The 22,166-nt window shown below is 36.4% G+C and overlaps 2 protein-coding genes across 2 annotated transcripts; one reads left to right on the plus strand and one right to left on the minus strand.

The window, feature by feature from the left end:
* Positions 1-2,147: 2,147 nt before the first annotated feature.
* LOC110442093 (C1q-related factor-like) lies at positions 2,148-3,447 on the plus strand. The gene is made up of 2 exons (XM_021485530.1): positions 2,148-2,513; positions 2,916-3,447. The coding sequence occupies exons 1-2, from the start codon at positions 2,165-2,167 to the stop codon at positions 3,332-3,334; spliced, it is 768 nt and encodes a 255-aa protein (XP_021341205.1). The 5' UTR covers positions 2,148-2,164; the 3' UTR covers positions 3,335-3,447.
* Positions 3,448-7,358: 3,911 nt separating this feature from the next.
* On the minus strand, positions 7,359-18,904 carry LOC110442101 (putative mediator of RNA polymerase II transcription subunit 26). Its single transcript, XM_021485539.1, has 2 exons — positions 18,671-18,904; positions 7,359-13,377 (listed from the first exon to the last, which is right to left on the minus strand). The coding sequence occupies exons 1-2, from the start codon at positions 18,752-18,754 to the stop codon at positions 8,575-8,577; spliced, it is 4,887 nt and encodes a 1,628-aa protein (XP_021341214.1). The 5' UTR covers positions 18,755-18,904; the 3' UTR covers positions 7,359-8,574.
* Positions 18,905-22,166: the final 3,262 nt, after the last annotated feature.

A 22,166-nucleotide genomic window follows, 5' to 3' on the forward strand; every position in this document is an offset into this window, starting at 1 on the left:
TCAGTGAAACCCCGTTAGACGCAGTAAAGCCTATGCACAATAGTAGGTGAACGAGTGCGACCATTGCCCTGAGAGTTTCGTACTTCTTATCATGGCGTGCCTACGTGACCTTGACTTTGCGTGGTATCTCAACTATCGACAATACGTTACCGGTTAAATAATCAGCTGTTCAAACTATGACACGCGTTGTAAGAATGAAGATACAGATACAAATATATTGCACTAATCAACTTACTAAGTATCGCACAAACCAAGACAAAATCTTCAAAATAATGCGAACCCATCATCAGTTTAAAGAGCAGACTGTGTTCAGTTCTAACAACATTTGTGCACCACATACAATCTACCACGTACATGATGTACACATCATTGAATACGACATCGATAAAACACCTAAACATGCGTTAGGTCTAGTTTTCTTTTGTATTTATACATAAGACAAATATTTATTCCGAAAACTTTTGTATTCAATTCTGTTAAATTTTCTGGTTGTAAATGGAAAACGTGGAATGCAAGTTTTGAAATGTCTATAAAATGATGTTTTCCCGCAATTTACACATCTACCGTATATACGGAAAGCGAATTCTAGTTGTCAAATGTTCTTCGAAAAAAAAAAAGATTTTGTAATGGCAGTTTTTGAAAACTATATAAGAATGATAAAACAGTGTGTTCGGATTGATCAGCCATCTCTGGATCAGATAATTTTAGTCATGCCCGTGACGTATTTCCGGGAAAGACTCAAATAGAGGGCTCTTTTACGTACTTTCTCCTGTTCATTACGAGAAATACAGTGAAGACATGCATTAGTATTTGAAGGACAATTGACTCATTCACCCCTGAAATTTATAATGAATTATTCCAACCTTTGAAATGAAAGAGTTCAAATGTGTCCTCAGAGGTGAATGAGTTAAATGTTAAATGTCGCTATTCACCCTTCAATCATGCAACAATGAAAATAATTTTGCTACTTGTTGAGTTATGAATGGGTTTTCGGATAAAGTTGTCTTTCCTTTTTAATTTGAAGACTGAATAAAGAGATATTATTAAGTATTTGTCAGGAAACAACACATTATGAGCAATTTCAATACGTTCTGTTGAACGCTTGGTTGTTTGTTTATGGTTTACGTCCTCTTTACAGCTATGGCCATTTATTCTGGTTCATCTGGAGTAATACCACTGACCAGCGGACAGTACCTGGCGACTGCTCCACACAGGCTTCGGACCCAGAGGTCAAGTCCCTTAAAACACCTCGGCCACCGCGGCCCTAGTGAAAGCGGTGCTGAGAGTCACACATAAATAAAAGAAACATCGGATCGTTTTAACAATTGTTATCTAGATTTGGCAGATGACATATCATTTATTTGAATTCAAGGTTTAAACAGTGATATACATTTAATCGAGGATTTAGAAACCTTCATGGGTGACCGTAGATTCTTATCTTATAGGGCATACGCAGGAGAGGCCTAGTGTTTTGGTGAAAATCGACAAGACGTATGATGTTAAGGTAAAGGTCTATATCCGCACCACACAAACTCCCAGCCGTTACTACCATTAAGAGTTGATTCGTTTATCAAAATATTTAAATGCCTTTGTGGTGAGTTCATTAAAAGCTATGTGGGTGATGGAGCTACGCAAGATAACCGTCTTCTACAGAACTTTAACATTTGACAGGACAAACTCAACGACATTTTAATCCTTTGATCCTTTCATCCCTATCAAAGATATGTTTTTCAGACTGCGTACATTTGGTATTTTTTATTCTGAGCAAATAGTAGGTCAACCAAGAGTGGACATTAAACGTTACCGTATAGGTTCGGCAGACAAATGGAACAGCAGCGACGCTATCGTGGTACCCCGCGGATTTATACAAAACAGTTAAGGAAATAGTTCCGATAAATGACGCATTTTTATAACGCTGTTATAAATAAATATATTTGGTTTTGACGGACGATGCAAATTAAATGAATCATTTGATTATATCAGTTTTATTTCCAACACATGTACCTCTACTTTCATGAAAAACAATGCACAGAAAAGTATTCTTACTATCGATTAGTGTATTAATGCGCGCCAGCTTAAGTCCTGCGTGCTGCACTGGCTTATAAGTGGGTATCAGAAGTATTCACAGGTAATATCCCAGTCCGCTACAGACAACCAGACGACCATGTCTCTGCAGTTACTTTTTGTGACCTTATGTTTCTTATCTGTGTCTGGTAACTCCCTATCTGCCGATGTAGGACAAACAATCACAGCACAATACATAAATGAATTAGTCGAGGAATACATGGCAAACCACTTATCAGCTCTCGAGGCAAAGTATCAATCGAAATTTGAATCATTGGACAAAGAAAATGCCTTACTGAAATCTGGACTGATCTCATTGAAATCGGCTATTGAAGTGCTTAACCATGGAGACCCTAGCGATGAGGGCGACAGAAACGATACCAAAATGATTACCAACCGACCTAGTCTTTTATCAGACGATACGAGAAGTTACCGAGTATCTACGTCAAGTAAGTCAGTGTATTGACTATAATGTGAATCTGAATATTTGCTCATATGTTTATCTTTATTTCGGCCTTTTATTGAATAGTAGATTATAATCAATTTCTATTTCCAGAGAAAATCTATCTACACAGCCTTCTGTTCTTATTTCGGACTTCGCTCATAACATAGATTTTACACAGATTTAATCCTGACTATAGGAATGTTTACATTTCCTCTGCTGTCACCACTTCTATATAAATAAAAGTTGGTTGATAATATTATTATTATATCATTACTTTTGCAAGATTTTGCTGATTATGTCACAGTTTTGTAATTGAAATTCGTAAATTAACAAATAATACTACTATCATAAAATTATCAAGAAATATACACATTGGGTTTATGAAAATTCAATTTTCTGTTGATAGATGTTCAACCACAAGTGGCGTTCCAAGCCGTTTTGGATCACACAATAGGGATACTTGGAGATTATAAAACCATCAAATTCAACAGAATTGACCTTAGCCTGGGAAATGATTACAACGCTAACACCGGGGTGTTTACATGCTCTGTACCCGGTCTGTATGTTTTCCATACAAATATTGTTAACATTAAAGGTAAATCGTTAGAATTGGATTTTTTGAAAAATGGAAACTTGTTTGGACGTGCCTACATAGGAGATGAGGACACAGGCCGCAGTGAGAGCGCCTCCTCCACAGCTATCGTACAGTTGGCCGTGTCTGATACCGTCTGGCTATCAACTAACACTAACCACGACAGCGGAGATCTACTTTACCCTCCATACTGTTACTTCTCCGGTTATTTACTTTACCCTTACATTGTTTAAATTTCTAAAACATCAGATTTGCATATTACAAAAATCGTTAATCTGAAAGTTTAAAATTATATACAGTAACAAAAAAGTATTGTAATGTTGCCCTTTTGTTCAAAATTAATTAAATAAATGAAGGTTGAATACAAAATGTTTTGCTTGGGTTTTAAATGAAATTAAAAACTAAAAAAAGAGAAAAATGTTCGAACAACACTATTGGGTATTGCATAGACGGATGGTGACATCATTGAGACGATCCCCCAGTTATAAGTATCAATTTATAAAAACAAAGTTGATTCATCATCGTTTTAATTTAAAGTTTGGGCGCACGGTTTGCTTTAATCCGCACAAGTTGTGTACAGCGTAACGTAGTCTGCCATTTCCCATGTCAATCTACTGACACAACAGTTTCCAGAGTTTACCTGTTATTACTAACATTGGGCGTACTAGTTATATGATTTTTGTCTTTAGGTTATACATTTCTAGGATTAACATCATAGGCAAATTTTTCGATTTGATCTACAGTAGCATGTTTCCATTAATTTTAACAAAGTATGAACCATATTTACTTCAAATATAGACATTTACTTATTCAATGTATACAAATTGTCCCTACACGTTTTATTAAATCATCCGATACGATTGACATTTTGAATTTTACAAACATGTGTATTTATTGCACCTTTCGCACTCTCAACGATCGGTCAATCACCTATCGTGTTATCGGATTGCCATATTTGATAGTTGCTACATGTAGTTGATTTATGCTGAGCTTGTATTATCTGTTAGAAAAGATGGTTTAAACAAGTCGGACAGTTTTGGATTTTCTTTATTTCTTATAGAGTATCACTCGATTTTTAGATTTTTTTCCCCCGAAGAATATGATAATAAAGAATAAAATGATAATAATATATAATCTGAGGTTCTTTTATACCGTTTTATCTTAACCTAATTCGTAGGTCGCCTCAAAGAGGTTCACAAATTATTATCCTAGGTTACAGGACCTTTGCATTTGTATGCTCCCCAGGGAGTTGAGAAAAGTTTTGTCTGATTGCAAAGGCTCTATAACCACGGATAATAATTTGTGAACCGCTTTGAGACGAACTAGGTTGTGCTAAAGCGGTATATAAGAACCTCGAATTATTATTATCATTAATACTTGGCGTTAGGTAATTGCTTTAAGTTTAATGTGATGACAAAGAGGCTGACCACCTCTGAAAGGCTATCAAAGTATAGTGTGGAAGTGTGACCTGATTGTCATTGGTCCTATGTATGAACTTTGAAATTTAATAATAATGATAATAAAATCTTTCATTTAGACAGGATTACATATTTAGATTGACATATTCACTTTTGCAATTAACAATTTGGCCCTGTAATACACAAGTTCCAATGGACATGATACAAACAATGAAATGTACAGTATAACTATATAATAACAATATCACATATGCAGATCCTGACAAGTTAACTATAAAGCTATTCGTCACATCTAAAACAGTTTCTGCAGGTATTCCTTCTTAAAAGACTTAAGACTTGGTAAAATAGTGGTTGAGTTTTCTGAAAAAATCCATAAAATGCTCTCATCTATAAAAGCTTCTGTATTTTACTATTTCCCTTATCATCTCATTAATATGCTAGAGTGTAAACAGGAGGTATATTTAAACATTGAGGTCAAACAGTCTGTCGTACATCCGTACTTGTGTGATAAAAACAATAATTGTTTGTTTATATATCGGCTTGGTAAGGATGTCTTCATCTTAACATTAACATTCACATGGTCAGAAATGTTCACCTTGATTTCATCAGTAACGTATTATCTCCAGATCGGAGATATTAATGGACCGCCGTAGGCGTTTACAGGTGATGAATTGACAGATTGACACGGGGCGTTGTACAGTTCAATTCTAATTAATGCTCACCTGGTGGCTGGAAATATATTCGTGAATAAAAGTCTGTTCTGATAAGTGTAAATTTTAAAATGAGGACCATTAGAGATAACGTCAGCAAACAAACGTCTGTTATAAAGATATTGTTTTTGTTCTACAAAACTGATAAGGATATTATATTATCATGCTGTCTCTTGCATATTTAAGTTTGATGTTAGTTCATCAAATTACTATTTTTAAGAACCCATTTTTTTTTTAATTCTATAGTATTCGTTAATGAAATTTTGTACACCTTATGATATTGAGAGGGATGTCAACAACGTTCTATTCAGATTATAGTTTACATCGATAAGATTAATATTGATCTATGTTTTGTTAGCCTTTTGTCTTTTTTCTTATAAATTTGTTCTTTAGAATTGACACTAACACAATCTGATGAGCACAAACGTTCATATAGTCCAATATTTTAAAGAATGAGTTATAAGTCATTGTATTGAGGAAATGAACATCTTCACAATCCGAACCGAGATGTTCTACATAAATGAATATTCAAGAGGCCGTCTGCAAGTTCAGGAGAGAATGGACGTTCTTACTACGCCCTACTTTGAAAACCCAAAATCTGATCTGATGTCCCCATATGACTAAATCTGTTGCGAGGACGAAATAAACGAAAAGGTATTCCGGAAAAAATCAAACCGACCGTATCGTTGTGAATTGAAATTTTGTGGTCGGGTTATACATTGGATTAAGCATTCGCCTTTCTACAAGTCGACCGGTGTTACATTCCCAGATCGGGCGTGGTATGGGGTCACCTTCACGAACCTCGGGTTTTCTTCGGGTGCTCCGGTTTCCTTTCATATTAAGACCATAGCACGCTATCATCCGTGCCAACATGAGTAATTAGTATAGGGTGAAATTAACTGTTTCATAATTGCTGTCAAATCGAAACAATTTATAAATTGAAAATCGTAACAAGCAAATTGAATTTAGGAAACAGTTAGCATTCGAAGCGATAGGTTTTTATATTATTAAGGTACATTGAATATACATAAATAATCTTCATTGCTGTCTATCTTGATTGTTATCAAATACTGTGAAACTGGAAAACGAACAATGCTTACAGAACGTTTAGAATATTAGCTGTTTGAAAGTAAATTTCATAAAAGCTATATCTCTATTGATTGATTTGAAAGATAGGTATACCTCAATTATTTATCGAACAAAACATCAACTGCGTAAATACATATGTAAGTGTGAATTTATCATTCTTAACATGTATCTATATACAGACCAAATATAATCCAGGTTAAGACATGTAATTGAAATGTATTTTATAGTGTAAATCAGCACTTGGCTGTTTTTAATTGACATCTTCGTTATACACGTGGTAGTGTAGTTATCAGGTAGGGCCTGACAATGGTAATCGAGATATAAATCTCACGATGGGCGTTCCTGTCAGTTAAATTATAGAAAACATTCCTTCCTGTCATGTTGCATGGTGTTTACCTACATACCGTCCCCAGCTTCACAATAAACAATAGAAGAAATATGTCGTTCTGAACTTTACCGCAGAACAGCTTATATGTCTAAGGTCACCTGAAAGGATACCACATCATCAATACACAGCGACAGACAATGTTTCCTTAACATACCGTCTATATTATACCATATATCTAAGGTAAATTAGAAACATAATCCATATGTTATCTACATATAAAACATAAAGAGATCAATATCTAATAAAAATCGATTTTCATTTTCACTGAAGTAGTAATACATTTGATAAAAATATTGTATATTTTTTAATTCACTGAAATATAATGCACAGTGCGCTAGACTCGTTTGGAGTAATTCATCAAAGCGTTAAAAAGCAAATAATACCACATCAAAACACGACGTAAATACAAAATACCGAAACTAACAACTGAAGAGATACCATAACAAAAAGAAAAAAGAAAACTAAATAACAAAACTAGGACCGACCATTGTTCTCTATATACAAATACGAGGCAGCAACATCAATAGGAACCGCATACTTGTTTAAATACACAGATCTTTAATGAAAATCAGGTCATATTTTGTAAAGACAATGGCAATAAATCTGAAAATGTTTGTGATAATGTTGAATGAATATAATTTTTATTTTCTTCAGGAGTTAAAGGCAAAATAGTCTAATCCGTATCTTAAACAGATTTCGCATTTTTGGTAAATTGCTACTTTAACCAATCAAACACACATTCAACATTTAATATGTACTGTCTGAATCAAAAGACGCCAGGGCACGCACAAGCTGTATTAAAACACCCCTGAGATTCATTAAATAAATACATAAAACAACGTTATTTATCGTTATTTATTTGTCAGTTTATTATACAACGTTGTCATTAACAAATAATATGATAAAACACTTTAAACGGATATTATAAATATACCCAATGGGACGTTATGCATATATTACAATGTGAACTCTATACATATATAATATGTTTATCACAAAGTGAAACTATATTTACAACGCATTATGTAAACAAGGAGGTTTACCGGCAAGGATACGCTATTTAAATCACGCACTGGTGGTGTTAAGGCGAAATAGTCCCTACAATTGACGATTCATATTAGGAATGAATCTATTTTTGAACTTGTTGAAATTAAATCATCGCGAAAAGTTGACGACATTGAAATCACAAAAAAATCCGAAATGGAAACACAATCAAAATCCTGTTTTTCAATTTACCAGCACAGTTTCCGGTTAATTGCGAAATATGTTTTCAATGGTCATCGTTAATTTTCAAAACGCATTATATTAATTCATGTATATATTATTTTGATTAAATGCGTCATGCCTTTTTGGTAGCTCTGTTATGACCAAAGACGTGATAACATGACGTAATAAGCCAATAAAAGCATGTATAACACTGATTATAAGTAACACAATAGTCACGTGATGCGACTCATTGTAGTAATGTGATAGTTACTTAGCACCATTCATATGGTCGTTCAATTGCCATTCATTTCCAACTGACCCTTTCATTGTTTAAATACAACAGTGTGGTCAGAAACAGATCTACGATGAACATGTGAAAATCAAAGTTTGGGACAAGGCTATATTGGGAATTTTTGTATCTGTTTACCTCAGCATTTTTGTTTACCGTGGATCATTAACTCGCTTAAATTGATAATATATACAGGTAAAAGCCATTAACATTTAAAAATTCTATGTTAGCCTCGCGTTTGATAAATATCAAATAACATGTTTTGTATTCAATAACAAATGTACACTGCATCAGGATATCCAGACACATTTCGTGAAGACGCTGGATTGAAATACAAAATATTTCAAAAACAAAATATTATTATACCCTTCAACTAGCCTAATTCCACTCTATATATTTCTAGAATTTCCTCAGGCTCATAACCGGCATTTAACAACCTTTTTATGTTTGCCTGCATTTTTGCCTTAGCAACCGGATCTATCGGTCCTTTTAGACCAACCTGTTTAGAGTTTCTAATACCGGTATTTCTCTGTGTTCTTGTAAATTGATTATTCGCTACCTGGCTCGGCTGGACTTCAGTCGCTGTGTGTATTAAGCCTGGCTGTAACGATTGGCTTTGAGCAGATGTTACCTCGGAGCCTGTGGTTGTACCGACCGCTGATACATGTCGTCCTGACGGACTATTTACCATTGGCTGATTGTTCACGTCTTGATTACTTATGATCTGCTGGTTGTTCATGGTCTGTTGACCATTTATTTGTTCATTATTGTTCAGTTGTTGACTGTTTACGGTCCACTGATTATTTTGTTGCTGATTATTCATGATTTGGTCGCTGTTTAATTGGTTGTTCACTGCCTGCTGGGTGTTCATTTGATTGTTTTCTAATGGGTTGTTCACGACCTGCTGTGCGCTCATTTGATTGTTGTTTAATTGGTTGTTCACTGCCTGCTGTGTGTTCATTTGATTGTTGTTTAATTGGATGTTCACGGCCTGCTGTGTGTTCATTTGATTGTTGTTTAATTGGTTGTTCATGGTCTGCTGTGTGTTCATTTGATTGTTGTCTAATTGGTTGTTCACGGCCTGTTGGATGTTCATTTGTTGATTGTTTAATTGGTTGTTCATGGCCTGCTGTGTGTTCATTTGATTGCTGTTTAATTGGTTGTTCATGGCCTGCTGTGTGTTCATTTGATTGTTGTTTAATTGGGTGTTCACAGCCTGTTGGGTGTTCATTTGATTGTTGTCTAATTGGTTGTTCACGGCCTGCTGGGTGTTCATTTGATTGTTGTTTAATTGGTTGTTCACTGCCTGCTGGGTGTTCATTTGATTGTTGTCTAATTGGTTGTTCACGGCCTGTTGGATGTTCATTTGATTGCTGTTTAATTGGTTGTTCACGGCCTGTTGGGTGTTCAGCTGTTGACCATTGATGTGTTGATTGGTTTGTAAATGACTGTTCATTGTCTGTGCGTTATTCAGTTGGAGACTGCCCATTTGTTGATTATTTGCTTGTTGAGCAATTATTTCATTTAAAATAGCCTGTTGGGCAGGCTGTCCGTTATTGCTGTTTGTCATTTGGCTTTGTATTTGCGGACCTTGGATAGACATTATATGCTGGCCATTACTATTGAATGTCTGCAGATCTTGGTTATTTATTGTTTGCTTGCCCTGATGCTTATTACTTGATTGTTGAACCTGATGATTGGTTGTCTGTAGACCTTGGTTACTGATTTCATTTTGACTTATAATTTGTTGACCTTCCTGACCATTCGTCATCGTATGACCACCTCCTGACATATGTACGGGACCAAATGTCTGGCTGTGTTGGTTTAAATTCGCATTCTGAATATTCCGAACCTGGGTTGTATCTGTTCCCTGAACAATAGGGTTACTAGATTGGGTTTGTTTGTTGAATGCCATACGGCCGTTGGTTTGAGAATTGGATGCCGTTGATTGACCTATTGTACTCTGTGGTTTAATGATGATACTAACTGTAGACGAAGATAAAGAGCGATGTTCCTGGTTGTTAGGACCTCCTAGATACGCTTCCGATCCCACACCCAATGCTTGTCCGAAATTATTATTGGATGGCTCTCCTGCTGCTGGGAAAATAGACCCAACCGTGTTTGATTGGCCAGTGTTACTGCTCTGTCTGTTTACTGTAACTGCGCGGACCATGGCCTGTGGTTGTCCTCCAGAGTTAGCATGCTGTCGGGTTGAGGTAGGCGCGTGGCTGGCAGCTGGTAGCATGTGGGACTGATGCTGACCATTTTGTGAGGACGAAGAGGTAGATAACTGCACCGTGGTAGAAGCAATGTTGTTTGAGTTTAAAGTATCTTTAGTTTTTGGAGATATTGCTCTCACAGGCTCGTTTAAATGTTGCAGAGTTAATACTGGATTAGGTCCATTAGGTATCTTTCCTCCCGTTGACGTAGACTGGAATTCGATTTTGTTTCTCTGGTTTTGTGTACTAAACATGGTGTCATATAAGGCTTGCGCTGGATCGGGTTTACTAGGGGACACTCCACTGCTAGACACTTGTGTTTGTACTTGTCCAGTTGTAGTTCCAGCTGCACCAGTGTTAAATCCATGCTGTCCCGTAGACGACAATTGCGATGTCAATTCCTGCCATTGGCTGGACACGGCTGTAGCAGTTGGACTGGAAAACAAAATAGGTTGCTGGTTTTGATTATTATTAGGGTTTTGTCGGTTAACAAAGACAGGCTGAAGCTCCCCACTTGCTTTTAAATTCGAAATAGAGTGTTGAGTACCAGTGCCTTGGTTATTGGTATTTGATATCCAAGCATTATTTTGTGAATTTGGCTGGCTCGCTAAAACCGGTTGCAGCTTCCCGATATCTTTGATGCTTTGCATAACGTTGTGCAGGCCATGATTGTTAGCTTTTGATTGGCTGGCATGTATTGGTTGAAGTGTACCAGTAGTTGCTGCTAGCCCGTTGTTCTGTTCGATAGGTGCTCCATGTGGCGCTTGATAGGCGATGTTTGCTGGGTCCAGAGTGTTAGCTGTAGGAAAGCTAGAAGCAACCATCTGTTGTAGAACGGACAAGTCCTGTGTGTTGGTATTGCCTGCGACGGTGGCTACAGGTGGAGATTTAACCTGTGGCTCCAGATACACCGGTTTAAGTAATGCCGGTAGTGTTGTCTGTCCAGCAAGTTGTTTTGGTGGGGATCCAGTCTGCGGTTGAAATGTATTACTTGGTTCGATAAATCCCGGCGCAGCTCGTCTCTCTGCCTGCAGGTGACTAGATGTAGACGTCATTGAACCTTTATTTGCAGTACTAGATTGAAATGTTTCAGACATTGTTAATTGTGCGCCTCCTTTACCAGTATGTGCTGTTGGGTCAGATGCTCCTTTTTGAACCATAGATAAATGGACATCCATGGCTGACTGACCTGGGCTCTGTGGCTGTTGATGAAAACCTTGTTCCATGTTGCTGCTCCTTCTTTCAAAGGACGTCTGGACGTGCGGCATTGAATTGACATGTTCATTCATTACAACACTGTGTGATCGTAATGTCTGTATATTAGATTGGGAGTTTACGCTATCTCCATTTTGAAAAGGTTGTGCAACAAGGGGTTGTTCCACAAACTCACGTAAAATCGGTGATGGCAAAGGACTCGGTGATTGTAGATTAACTGCTGGTTTGGTTGGATTCACGTGGCTTTGCTTTCCAGTATGATGGACTGGAGGTACTGTATTTACAAATGTACTTGAAGGAATTTGGTTTTGGGTTGGGAAGTTGTGCACACGTTGAAAATCGATCGGCTGTTGTGTGAAAGGACTAGACGATGCTGGGTTGGTAACTGTTGGTTGTGTAAACTGTTGAGTTTGAAACCGATCGCCTGAAGTAAACTGAAACTGCTGCTGTAGAAGGTTTGGCGTTCCATGATTTCGCATTGAGTGTGCCATAGCGTTGCCAATAAATTTACGATCTACTTGTGGATGCAGTCGTATTTTACCACGCTTCACTGCACCGGTACTGACGTGATTCTGAGGCACAATTCCTTCAGCGGTTTGCTGCTGATGAAGCTGGATGTGAATCTGTTGGTTCTTATATTCTTGCTGCTGTTGTTTTTGTTGTGGGTTAAAAGGTTGTTGATTATGATGTTTTACTTGTTCTGCTTGCTGTTGTTGCATCGCGTGGCTATGTTGCATCTGCTGCTGGCTCGCTGTCTGCGTTATCTGCTGGTTTGCTTGCTGGGATATCTGCTGGTTTGCTGCATGTGTTATATGCTGGTTTGCTTGCTGTGGTATCTGCTGGCCTGATTGCTGGGGTATCTGCTGGTTTGCTGCATGTGTTATATGCTGATTTGCTTGCTGTGGCATCTGCTGTTTATTTTTCTGCGGTTGATGCTGCTGGTGCTGGTTTTGTACCTGCAGAGATTGATGTTGCTGCAGTAGATTCACGTTCTGATTACTCTGTTGTTTTTTCTCTTCGTGCTGTTGATGCTCGTGGTGATGCTGCTGTGCATTGTTTGTTTGTTGCTGTTGTAACCATTGACCGTGTCGACTGTGATGATTTGAATGCTGACTAGGTTGAAGCGGCTTGCGTAACCGATGTTGCTGAAACTGCTGAACATTATGCTTTGGTCCTTGATTTTGGAAAACGTGTTGCTGTTGCCATAAACTAGGAAACTGTTGTTGCAGATTGATATGAGACGGATTTTCCGGTTGCTGATTATGTTGTTGCTGTTGTTGGTGACCGGGCTGATTATGTTGTTGCTGTTGTTGGTGACCGGACTGATTATGTTGTTGCTGATTGGCTTGCAGTTGTGGATTCACCTGTTTTGGGTCGGCCCTCTGAAATGACATTGCATGTTGAGCATGGTTACCTGACACAACTGTATCAAACCCAGACCTAGGGTCAGAAACATGGTTTTGTGCTTGTGAATTAGCATCACGGGTCAGTGACATTTGTTCACCACTAGGCGACGCTGCATCCGCCAACATAGGATGGTTAAATAGTCTATTTTCTAATTGCGTTGGGTCGAAGTTTGATATAGATGGTAAGGTTTTTGTCACAGACGTATCACGGACGAGGTTTTTTGCTTTCAACAACTCGATTACATCTAAGGCGTTTAGTTGCTGTCCCCCTCCTTGCTGATTAGTGCTGGTTACACGGGGTTGGGACTGGGTTTCTGCTGGTCGGCTATGCAACCTCTGCAATATATAAAAGAATACTACAGCGTCAAGAGACATAATTACAAATTAAAATACATATTATTCATTAACAGAAAGGTATATTTTGGAAACCGAGCCGGATTTAAATCAACATGCAATGCTACGTGCAACATGAAGAACTGATAGTCAAATAGCAGAGTCAAACAATTGTTACGCAAAACCATCACTTAAATACGACATACGGAATTTAAGCATTCAGTTTGTCGATGCAGAAAACCAAATATAACAAACATTTTTACAACACTATATGACGATTTCGTTCATTTAGGACTCGGCCGAGGTCTTATTTTAGAAATCGTGTCAGTATTTTTAAGAACAAAATTATTTTCATTTATTTTAGGTATGTTCTATGAAGAGGTTACATTTAACGTTGTGCAAACCCCATATCTATAGCTTAGTCGATATCATTATTCGGAATAGGACTATTCGTATGCTAATTTATGTCACCTGTAAATGGTAGTCAATAAATAATCGAAATTAAATTATGCGTAATCGAATTATGAAATACATAACTTCATACAACTTATTTGACTGACAGAGATTGATCCAGCTTGACGCATTGATAATTTAACTAAGCGGTACTCACGAGACGCCACATGTGCTCTATTAATGACTTCAGTAGTCACGTGTAACGCCACGTATTCTTAACGTTAGGTGTCCAATGCGTAACAGTCAGGTAAATAAAGCATTCAACTATTAAATATGAACGAAGTTTATGAATATTCTTGTTTGCTGTTTTCTTATGGACCATTTTTGATTCCAGAACTTTTTGAATGTCGTCTTCCTAAAATATTGATTCGCTTTTTATTAATGTGTTTTCCAAATCGAGTTTCTACATATAACTGACCAACAATTCGTTAAGGATATGTAACTGCTTGTTCCGTCATTTTGTGATTTTGTTTCTTTTATTACGTGTTCATATCAAAATATATTAAGATATTAATAATCAAACTCGCAATCGTAGTTGTGTTCACTAAGCATGTAACAACAGATCATCGGTGGTATCGCTTAATTAACTCACCGAAACGGGTCTCAGAATGCAGGTTTGATTGCACATGCTTTTAAGACTGAAGCAAGCACAATACCTCGCGTGTGCCAGATGATTATACCAACAACACGTTCAGTTTTTATCATAAGTTACATTTCGTATAGAGAGAGAGAGAGAGAGAGAGAGAGAGAGAGAGAGAGAGAGAGAGAGAGAGAGAGAGAGAGAGAGTTTGTAAAATCTATCATTTTTTGCAGCTTTTACAGCATATTTGAAACAGCTGGCTCACATTGTTTGGAGACGCATTAGGCTAATAATACAGAAAGATTTACAATTTACTGGATTGTTTTGTTTTGTTCTCTTCTTATCATATTAAAAAGTTAAATCATAAACACGATTGAATTTACAAACCAGATGGCAAAGCTTGCAAAGGTTCACCACTATCTTTATATCCAACTGAAAGAACCTATAAGATATTATTATATTTGTAGTATTCACTTCTGATCCTATCTTTAGTATTTTCATAAAAGTAAATAAACGAAAAAGCGTCATCAAAAGAAAAAAATCAAAATAAACAATTAGCCGATGCAAAAGACGTCAGGAGCCGAAGAGACAACAAAATGGCAACTGAGGGGACATCAAGAAATGAGGTTACAAAACAACGGCTACTGAGGGGACATCAGGAAATGAAATTAACAAAACAACGGCGACTGAGGGACCATTAGGAAATGAGGTTAACAACACAACGGCAACTGAGGGGACATCAGGAAATGAGATTAACAAAACAACAGCAACTGAGGTGACCTCATGAAATAAGGTTAACAAAACAACGGCTACTGAAGGGACATTAGGAAATAAGATTAACAAAACAACAGCAACTTTGAGACCATTAGGAAATGAAGTTAACAAAACAACGGCAACTGTGGGGACATCAGGAAATGAAGTTAACAAAACAACGACAACTGTGGGGACATCAGGAAATGAAGTTAACAAAACAAGGGCAACTTACGGCCATTAGGAAATGAAGTTAACAAAACAACAGCAACTGTGGGGACATCAGGAAATGAAGTGAACAAAACAACGGCAACTGAGGGACCATTAGGAAATCATCAGGAAATGAGATTAACAAAACAAGGGCAACTTACGGCCATTAGGAAATGAAGTTAACAAAACAGCAGCAACTGAGGGACCATTAGGAAATGAAGTAAACAAAACAACAGCAACTGAAGGGATTTCAGGAAATGAGGCTAACAAAATAACGGCAACGGAGGGCACTTTACTGACTGAAGACAATACTATAAAACTGTAGAGATAGCAAATGACCTCATATATATGTTTATCCAGTGAATTCGGCTGTGTGATATCTTTACATATGTCACTAGTGTAATATACCCTGTAGCGTTTTGCATTGACTGTGCCAGTCAGAAATCAATGGAGACGTCATAATATGGACAATGACCTGACATCATAAATTCTGAATGGTGCAACAAAATGGCTGTCTCCGTTTGATTTAGCCTTCTACATTTTTGTTTTTAAACCTATAAAAATTTAAGTTTTCTGAGTTATGGGATGAAAAGTATCTTAAATGTGTTTTCATTTCATATGAGCCTTTATGATACTCGTCTCGAAGTTTTATTTTTTGCTCGCCAAGGCTCGCAAAAATAAAAACTTCTAAGACTCGTTTCATAAATTCTCATATGAAATTAAAAGTCATTTAAGAATCTATATATATATATATAATGTAGTATGTGTTAATTAAGAAGATAGCAAAATGTCAACAAAAACGTTAATAGACCTGAGCAGTTACCTTCGTTATTCAACACATTTTCATTCCCATTACTGGGATCAACTAAATATCATTGATTGTCTGGATTGGTCTCCAGTTCATGTTTAATTGACCGACCGTTTGTGTAGAGACCGCTTCATATTACTCAAAATAATATGTGATTCAATAATTTATAATATAATTTCATATTAATACTTTTATAATTTTCTGCTTTATTATATGTATGCTTTTTTCATATTTTAGGAGAGGGCTGTATAGGCTTTTCCTGATATATGTAAGGCCTTTACAATAAAATATTCTGAAATGAAGTAACATTGATTTATTCTTCACGCGATAATTATCATTCATTAATTCTAGACAGTCACCACACTGGCACCTATTGTATTTAATCTTACATAATTCTATTGTCTTGTTTGATTAAATATAAAGTAAGTAAGAACAAATACATTTGACTGATGCAGTTTAGACGTGCGAAATATGTACAGCGATAGAATAAACAATATTGAATGAGATTTTGCATAAACAGAAACCGGAATTGGTTATATGGACGGTATCTTAAATATGATATAATTTGTAGCCATCCACACGTACCGAATAATAAAATAATTTAAAAATAAATAAATAGATAAATAAAATGCCGGTATGCAATTTTGCACATTGTTAATAAAAATAAACAACTGATGGAACCAAGTTGGTAAGCATCCTCCATGGAAAGTCGGTGTGGAAGAATATGTGGAAGGAATATTAATGATATCATAAATCAGGAATTGAAACATTAACGGACGGTTACTCTATTGTTAAACGTGGAAAGAATAGCCAATGCCACATGTGCAGTTTAGAACAAAATCAAATGACAATATGTCCACAGAACAGATCAAGATGGTGGTAAGACACACAAGTGATGACACCTGTCACATTCGGCAACAGATACAGCTTCGTCATGTTCAAACGGGGAAGCGAAAACAACATATATTTTCGTGTGGCCCAAATTTCGTGGTTTCCCGACATAACACTTTTTCGTTGGCACATTAATTCGTGGATTACGAGTAGCAACTCAAACGTAGAATTGGTTTATATCAAGCCTGTAATTACATCACGGATTAACGAATTGGTACATAAAAACTACCCACGAAATCAACGAAATTAAAAAAAACGCCACGAAAGCTAGTGATTTCACAGTATAAAATATAAACATGGATGTATAATAAGCCACAACAGGACCTATATACAGTAGAGTTAAGAGAATCCACTCTGCCGGACTATCCTATGTAGCTAGCATTTATTATCGCACCGTTTACAGCTAACATGATATTCTAGCTTAAGGAAAAACCGACTGTTGCATCCAAAGTTATAAATCTATAGGAACATACACACTTACCCTGAGTTTCGTCATATATTTTGGAACACGTTGTTTTTTTAATTTTTAGAACCACAGTTTTCTCAACGTTTTAAGTGGCCATATGGTCAAGTAAAACCGACTTGTTTTCCTCTTTGCATCGACAAACTGTATTCTTAAAGAGTAGCTTCCTTTTTAGTGGTTTAAGTGCATGTGTTATATTCAATAGGGCAGAGCAACATACTAGGAATGTTTGCATTCCGTCTTTGCGTATTGCAGAGTTATCTGCACTTGTGAGCAGTTATTGATTGTTACGTCATTTGTTTGTGGGAGTAACGTCATCGATGTTTGAGAAAATGACATACTTTTCTCACACAAACCAATGACGTAACAATCAATACCTGCTCAAAAGTGCAGATAACTCTGCAATACGAAAAGACGGAATAGAGGGATACAAAATAGATATAAATATAACTATTTCATTAGACGCATATCACGAATTTTTAATATCTTGAATGTGTCTTACAGTAGTTCCCGAGTATACAATTGTACAAGGTCATATCACACGTATTATTACCACAAGGCGAGAACACAGATTCAACAGCTAGCGGTAAGTAAAACAAATGACATTATAACCTTCATTATGGTATGTGTCAGCCCCGTATCTGTTTGCTATTTAATATATGTTAAACTGAGTTTGATATGCCGTCTCAATGCAAATCAGTAAATGACTCATATTTATAACCAGACATATAAATCAACAAGTTAATTACCACACAAGTCCTTATCACTAGATCTATACTTTTCTGCTTGATTGAAAATTGAAAATATCTGTACTGCATTGACAGAATTGTTTAAATTGTTAACTACGTTGTTGTTAATAATTGATTGAAACGTCCCAAATAATATACATATATGTGTAAATAACAAATACAAAGAGTTGCTAAGTACCCCCTAGCGTATTGCTTTGTTCTAGATATAATTATATATATAATATTAGCTACTCATTATATTTGCTTCACGAACGAAACACTTAGATATAATGTAACCTGGTTTAGATCTTCCGGCTTTGTAGAACAATGATTGAACTGTCAGAGCTAAGTTGATAATTGTACACAACACAAAGATAATATGGAAAACAATTAAACATCAATACTAATCTTACCATGTGTGGATTACATAAACACAGATTCCACGAAGTCACAGAGATGATAATCCCATACAGTAGACATTGGCGAAAGGACCCCATACCGGCCAGACCTGGTATTACGTGTATAGTATCTGTTCAACATCTGACTATTAATACCGTGAAACATTAATTAATATTCACCGATCATAATAGCCTCGTTCATCTTTCCTTCCTATGTACCAGTGAGGTAAGAGTATCGGGGCCTGTCACACTCAGGAATATCATTATGACGGCCTTATTCATTGATATGTCTAAGGCTGTGATAGATATGTACCTCAGGTCTGATGTGTTACGCAGCTGTCAGTTATCTAAGTTTAATACCTGTCTTGTAAACGTGATATATTAACTTGTTAAGCTTGTGTGTTTTTTTTTTTTTTTTTTTTTTTTTTTTTTTTTTTTTTTTTTTTTTTTTTTTTTTTTTACCAAGTCAAAAAATAAGGTACAGAATTTATTTTCAAAATAATAACTTCGGACAGTTAAACAAAAAGCAAAACAATATTTTTGCAACTATGCAGATATGATAAAATTACAATTTGAACTGCTTAATCATGTTAATCGTAGAAGACAGCTTAAGTGGAGAAACGTTAGGAGTTTGCCTCAAGATTTGTATTGTTCTTCCGGGTCCAATGTTATGACATGTGTGTTCCGGTAATATCAATTCCTCCTACAAGCATTACCCTATGCTAATGTATACATACGACCCTGAGCGTGAAGGTCAATCTTGCAACTATATACTCTGAACAGATAGAACTGTCAAAACGAACTTATACACCCACCTATTCATTAATGTGGCGATAAGAATGTGTGACGTACCTGAAGAAAATGCGCGCCATTTGATTAGATGATCTCATTAGCCAATACAGTGAATAGTTTTTTTTTTCTTCCAAAATTCTATCGATAGTCTTCTTAAGGTATTGACAAGTTTGCTCTTTAAACAAAATAAAATGATTAAATTCATGATATCAAATATGTATCTTCAAAGTGTGAAAGAGTATCGCTTTCCTTGATATAAATATTCTTGTTACATCACGTCATGGATACGGACGGCATAGAGACAGGGATAGTTTTACAATTTTTTTGACAGCACTACCAGGATCCCGGGACCCATATCAGTATGACCAACCACACATATTTGCTAACATTGATAGAGGGTATTCCGGATGACTATGCCCAAGAGGTTTAAAACTTACACTTGTCAGATCACGTGACCACGTTTGATGCAAAAAGGTCCCTTTTTTGGCTGGATATGAAGCTGTCGGTACCACTGTTTGGTGTGAAAATTTAGGCTATACAATTGTATGAAGATTGATGTAAATATATATCGTTTTTTCGATGATGCATTTGATATGTATATTAAACGATACGACCGCATTAACCCCTAAGGTGGCAAATGCATGCACCGAAGTTGTGATACACAGACACGATCCTCCTGCTTTACTACAAACAGGATCTGCCTCTGGCATTTACTTGTTTCTCCTTGTCAACAAACTATAGAGGTGCACCCGTGCGTAATTTTCCAGCATGGACTACCTCAATTATTAGGCTACCAATGTTTAAAAAATAATAATAATAATTCGAGGTTCCTATATACCGCTTCATCACAACGCAGTTCGTAGGTCGTCTCAAAGCGATTCACACATTATTATCCGTGGTTATAGGGTCGTGTTAACCAGCCACTATCTTCTTTCTCGGAAGCATATAGCATGTGCTGCCATTTCGGCGCTCACATTCAACAATTCCACCACTGTTCAATCATGTGCTTTTTTACTGCGGAGTAGACCGACATTGGAGTACAGAGTTTTATTTAATGAACTTTTTTGACGCTGTCATTGTTTTGTAATTAAGCACATGCCGCACATATGCAATCAGCGTGATATCCAATAGGACGTTGATGATTACCGACCAGAATAAGAACCAGCCTGGAACAAGCAGAGTAAAGGATCTTGTTCAAGAATACAATACAATGCCAAGACGGGACTTCGGTCACGAGCCCGGCGTCCTACTACTAGACTTCCATGCTTCAAACATACAAAGTTGGTGATTAGACCCCGTATGTAGACCGATTTAACTGGTACGACTATTGAAGTGATACTGGAGTACAGTAAGCTGTTAAAGTCGAATTGTTTGCAATTGTTTTGTTGACAAAATTGCCCCGAAAATATCCATACGCCAATATAAATAAACAGTATATGTATATTTAATATAAAGACTGTATAGATTTTCAGAAGCATTACTACTCACAAGATGTCCATACATTTTTACTTTAAAACTAAAACAAAACAAATCCCATTCATTGCCTTCTTCCATGGTTTATTTCATCTTTGATACACGTACGAATCACCTTTTTTCATGGGGTCAGAGTATTTCAAAGCCAGTAGTTATACTCGGATATTTCCCCTACAAATTCTATCAAAATAAACCTAGTTATAATTTTTCAGGACAAAAAAAACCCACAAAAAAGGTTAAAATATATTATTTCAATAGAATGTAATGAAATGAATGGTATTATATTGGAACAGTTATGGTCGGTGTTGACATAGTATATAGTTGATTCGGTATTTTAAGTTTTTTTCTTGATATCATCATTCCCCTGAACATGCCATCTACTGACGGACAATTAATGAAGATAGGTGAGGTTTCATGGTCTTGATGTTTCCTAGTTGCTACCCCGGTTCTCGCTTGGAGGTCATTAATAGGATTTTACCTAGAACTTGTTCTTGTACATTCTTTGTTGACACTCGTCTGCGCTTTCCTGTTTCTTTGTATTGAACTGGATTCAGCCGAGGGGGACACAGAGTTTGTCTTTTAGTCAGTAGTCAATAACATCAGATGTTGGAGACGATTCAAGTATTTAAGTGCAAATTTATATGATCGGCAGTTTGTTAAAGTAGACCAACATACAGCATCCAGCATGAATACCACTTGCACGAATACATTTCATGCACACACACACACACACACACCCTTACACACATACACACATACACACACACACCCATACACACAACCACACATACATACAACCACACATACACGAATACGTTACACATTTGGAAAAAAGTCCTTAAAAGACCGTAACTGTTAAAAGGAATTTAAATATAATAAAAACAAACCAAAACGTAAATCAAAGATCATTTTTATTATTAATAACCTTTGTAAATCACAAATGAGGAAGGCGTAACGTTGATTCGATTGCGTAATAAATCAAACGAGACATTTTTCCGCAGGGAAAAGAGATAACAATATCGAAACAATCATGAATAGATTGTTGTGAATAAATCTAGACTTGACAAATCTGTTATGAAAATTGTCAGCGTAGCGCGTAACCACACAAGGCAGTACATGTTATGAAACGTTTTCAGTAATACACTTAATGTTTATGGCTAAATAAACTGTATAATCCCGTTTCCTTGATCAGTATTCGACAGGATACATAAAGGTTGATGCACCTAAATACATTATTGATAAAATT

The sequence above is a fragment of the Mizuhopecten yessoensis genome, unplaced genomic scaffold (genome assembly GCF_002113885.1).
Source record: "Mizuhopecten yessoensis strain PY_sf001 unplaced genomic scaffold, ASM211388v2 scaffold716207, whole genome shotgun sequence".
Lineage (NCBI taxonomy): Eukaryota > Metazoa > Mollusca > Bivalvia > Pectinida > Pectinidae > Mizuhopecten > Mizuhopecten yessoensis.

Excerpts from the sequence above, each read along its gene's own strand:
- LOC110442093 (XM_021485530.1), top strand. The coding sequence starts at position 2,165 with ATGTCTCTGCAGTTACTTTTTGTGACCTTATGTTTCTTATCTGTGTCT. Across the intron at positions 2,514-2,915 it reads TTACCGAGTATCTACGTCAA|ATGTTCAACCACAAGTGGCG; the intron begins GTAAGTCAGTGT and ends TTCTGTTGATAG.
- LOC110442101 (XM_021485539.1), bottom strand. The coding sequence starts at position 18,754 with ATGGGGTCCTTTCGCCAATGTCTACTGTATGGGATTATCATCTCTGTG. Across the intron at positions 13,378-18,670 it reads GTTTATGTAATCCACACATG|AGGTTGCATAGCCGACCAGC; the intron begins GTAAGATTAGTA and ends TATATATTGCAG.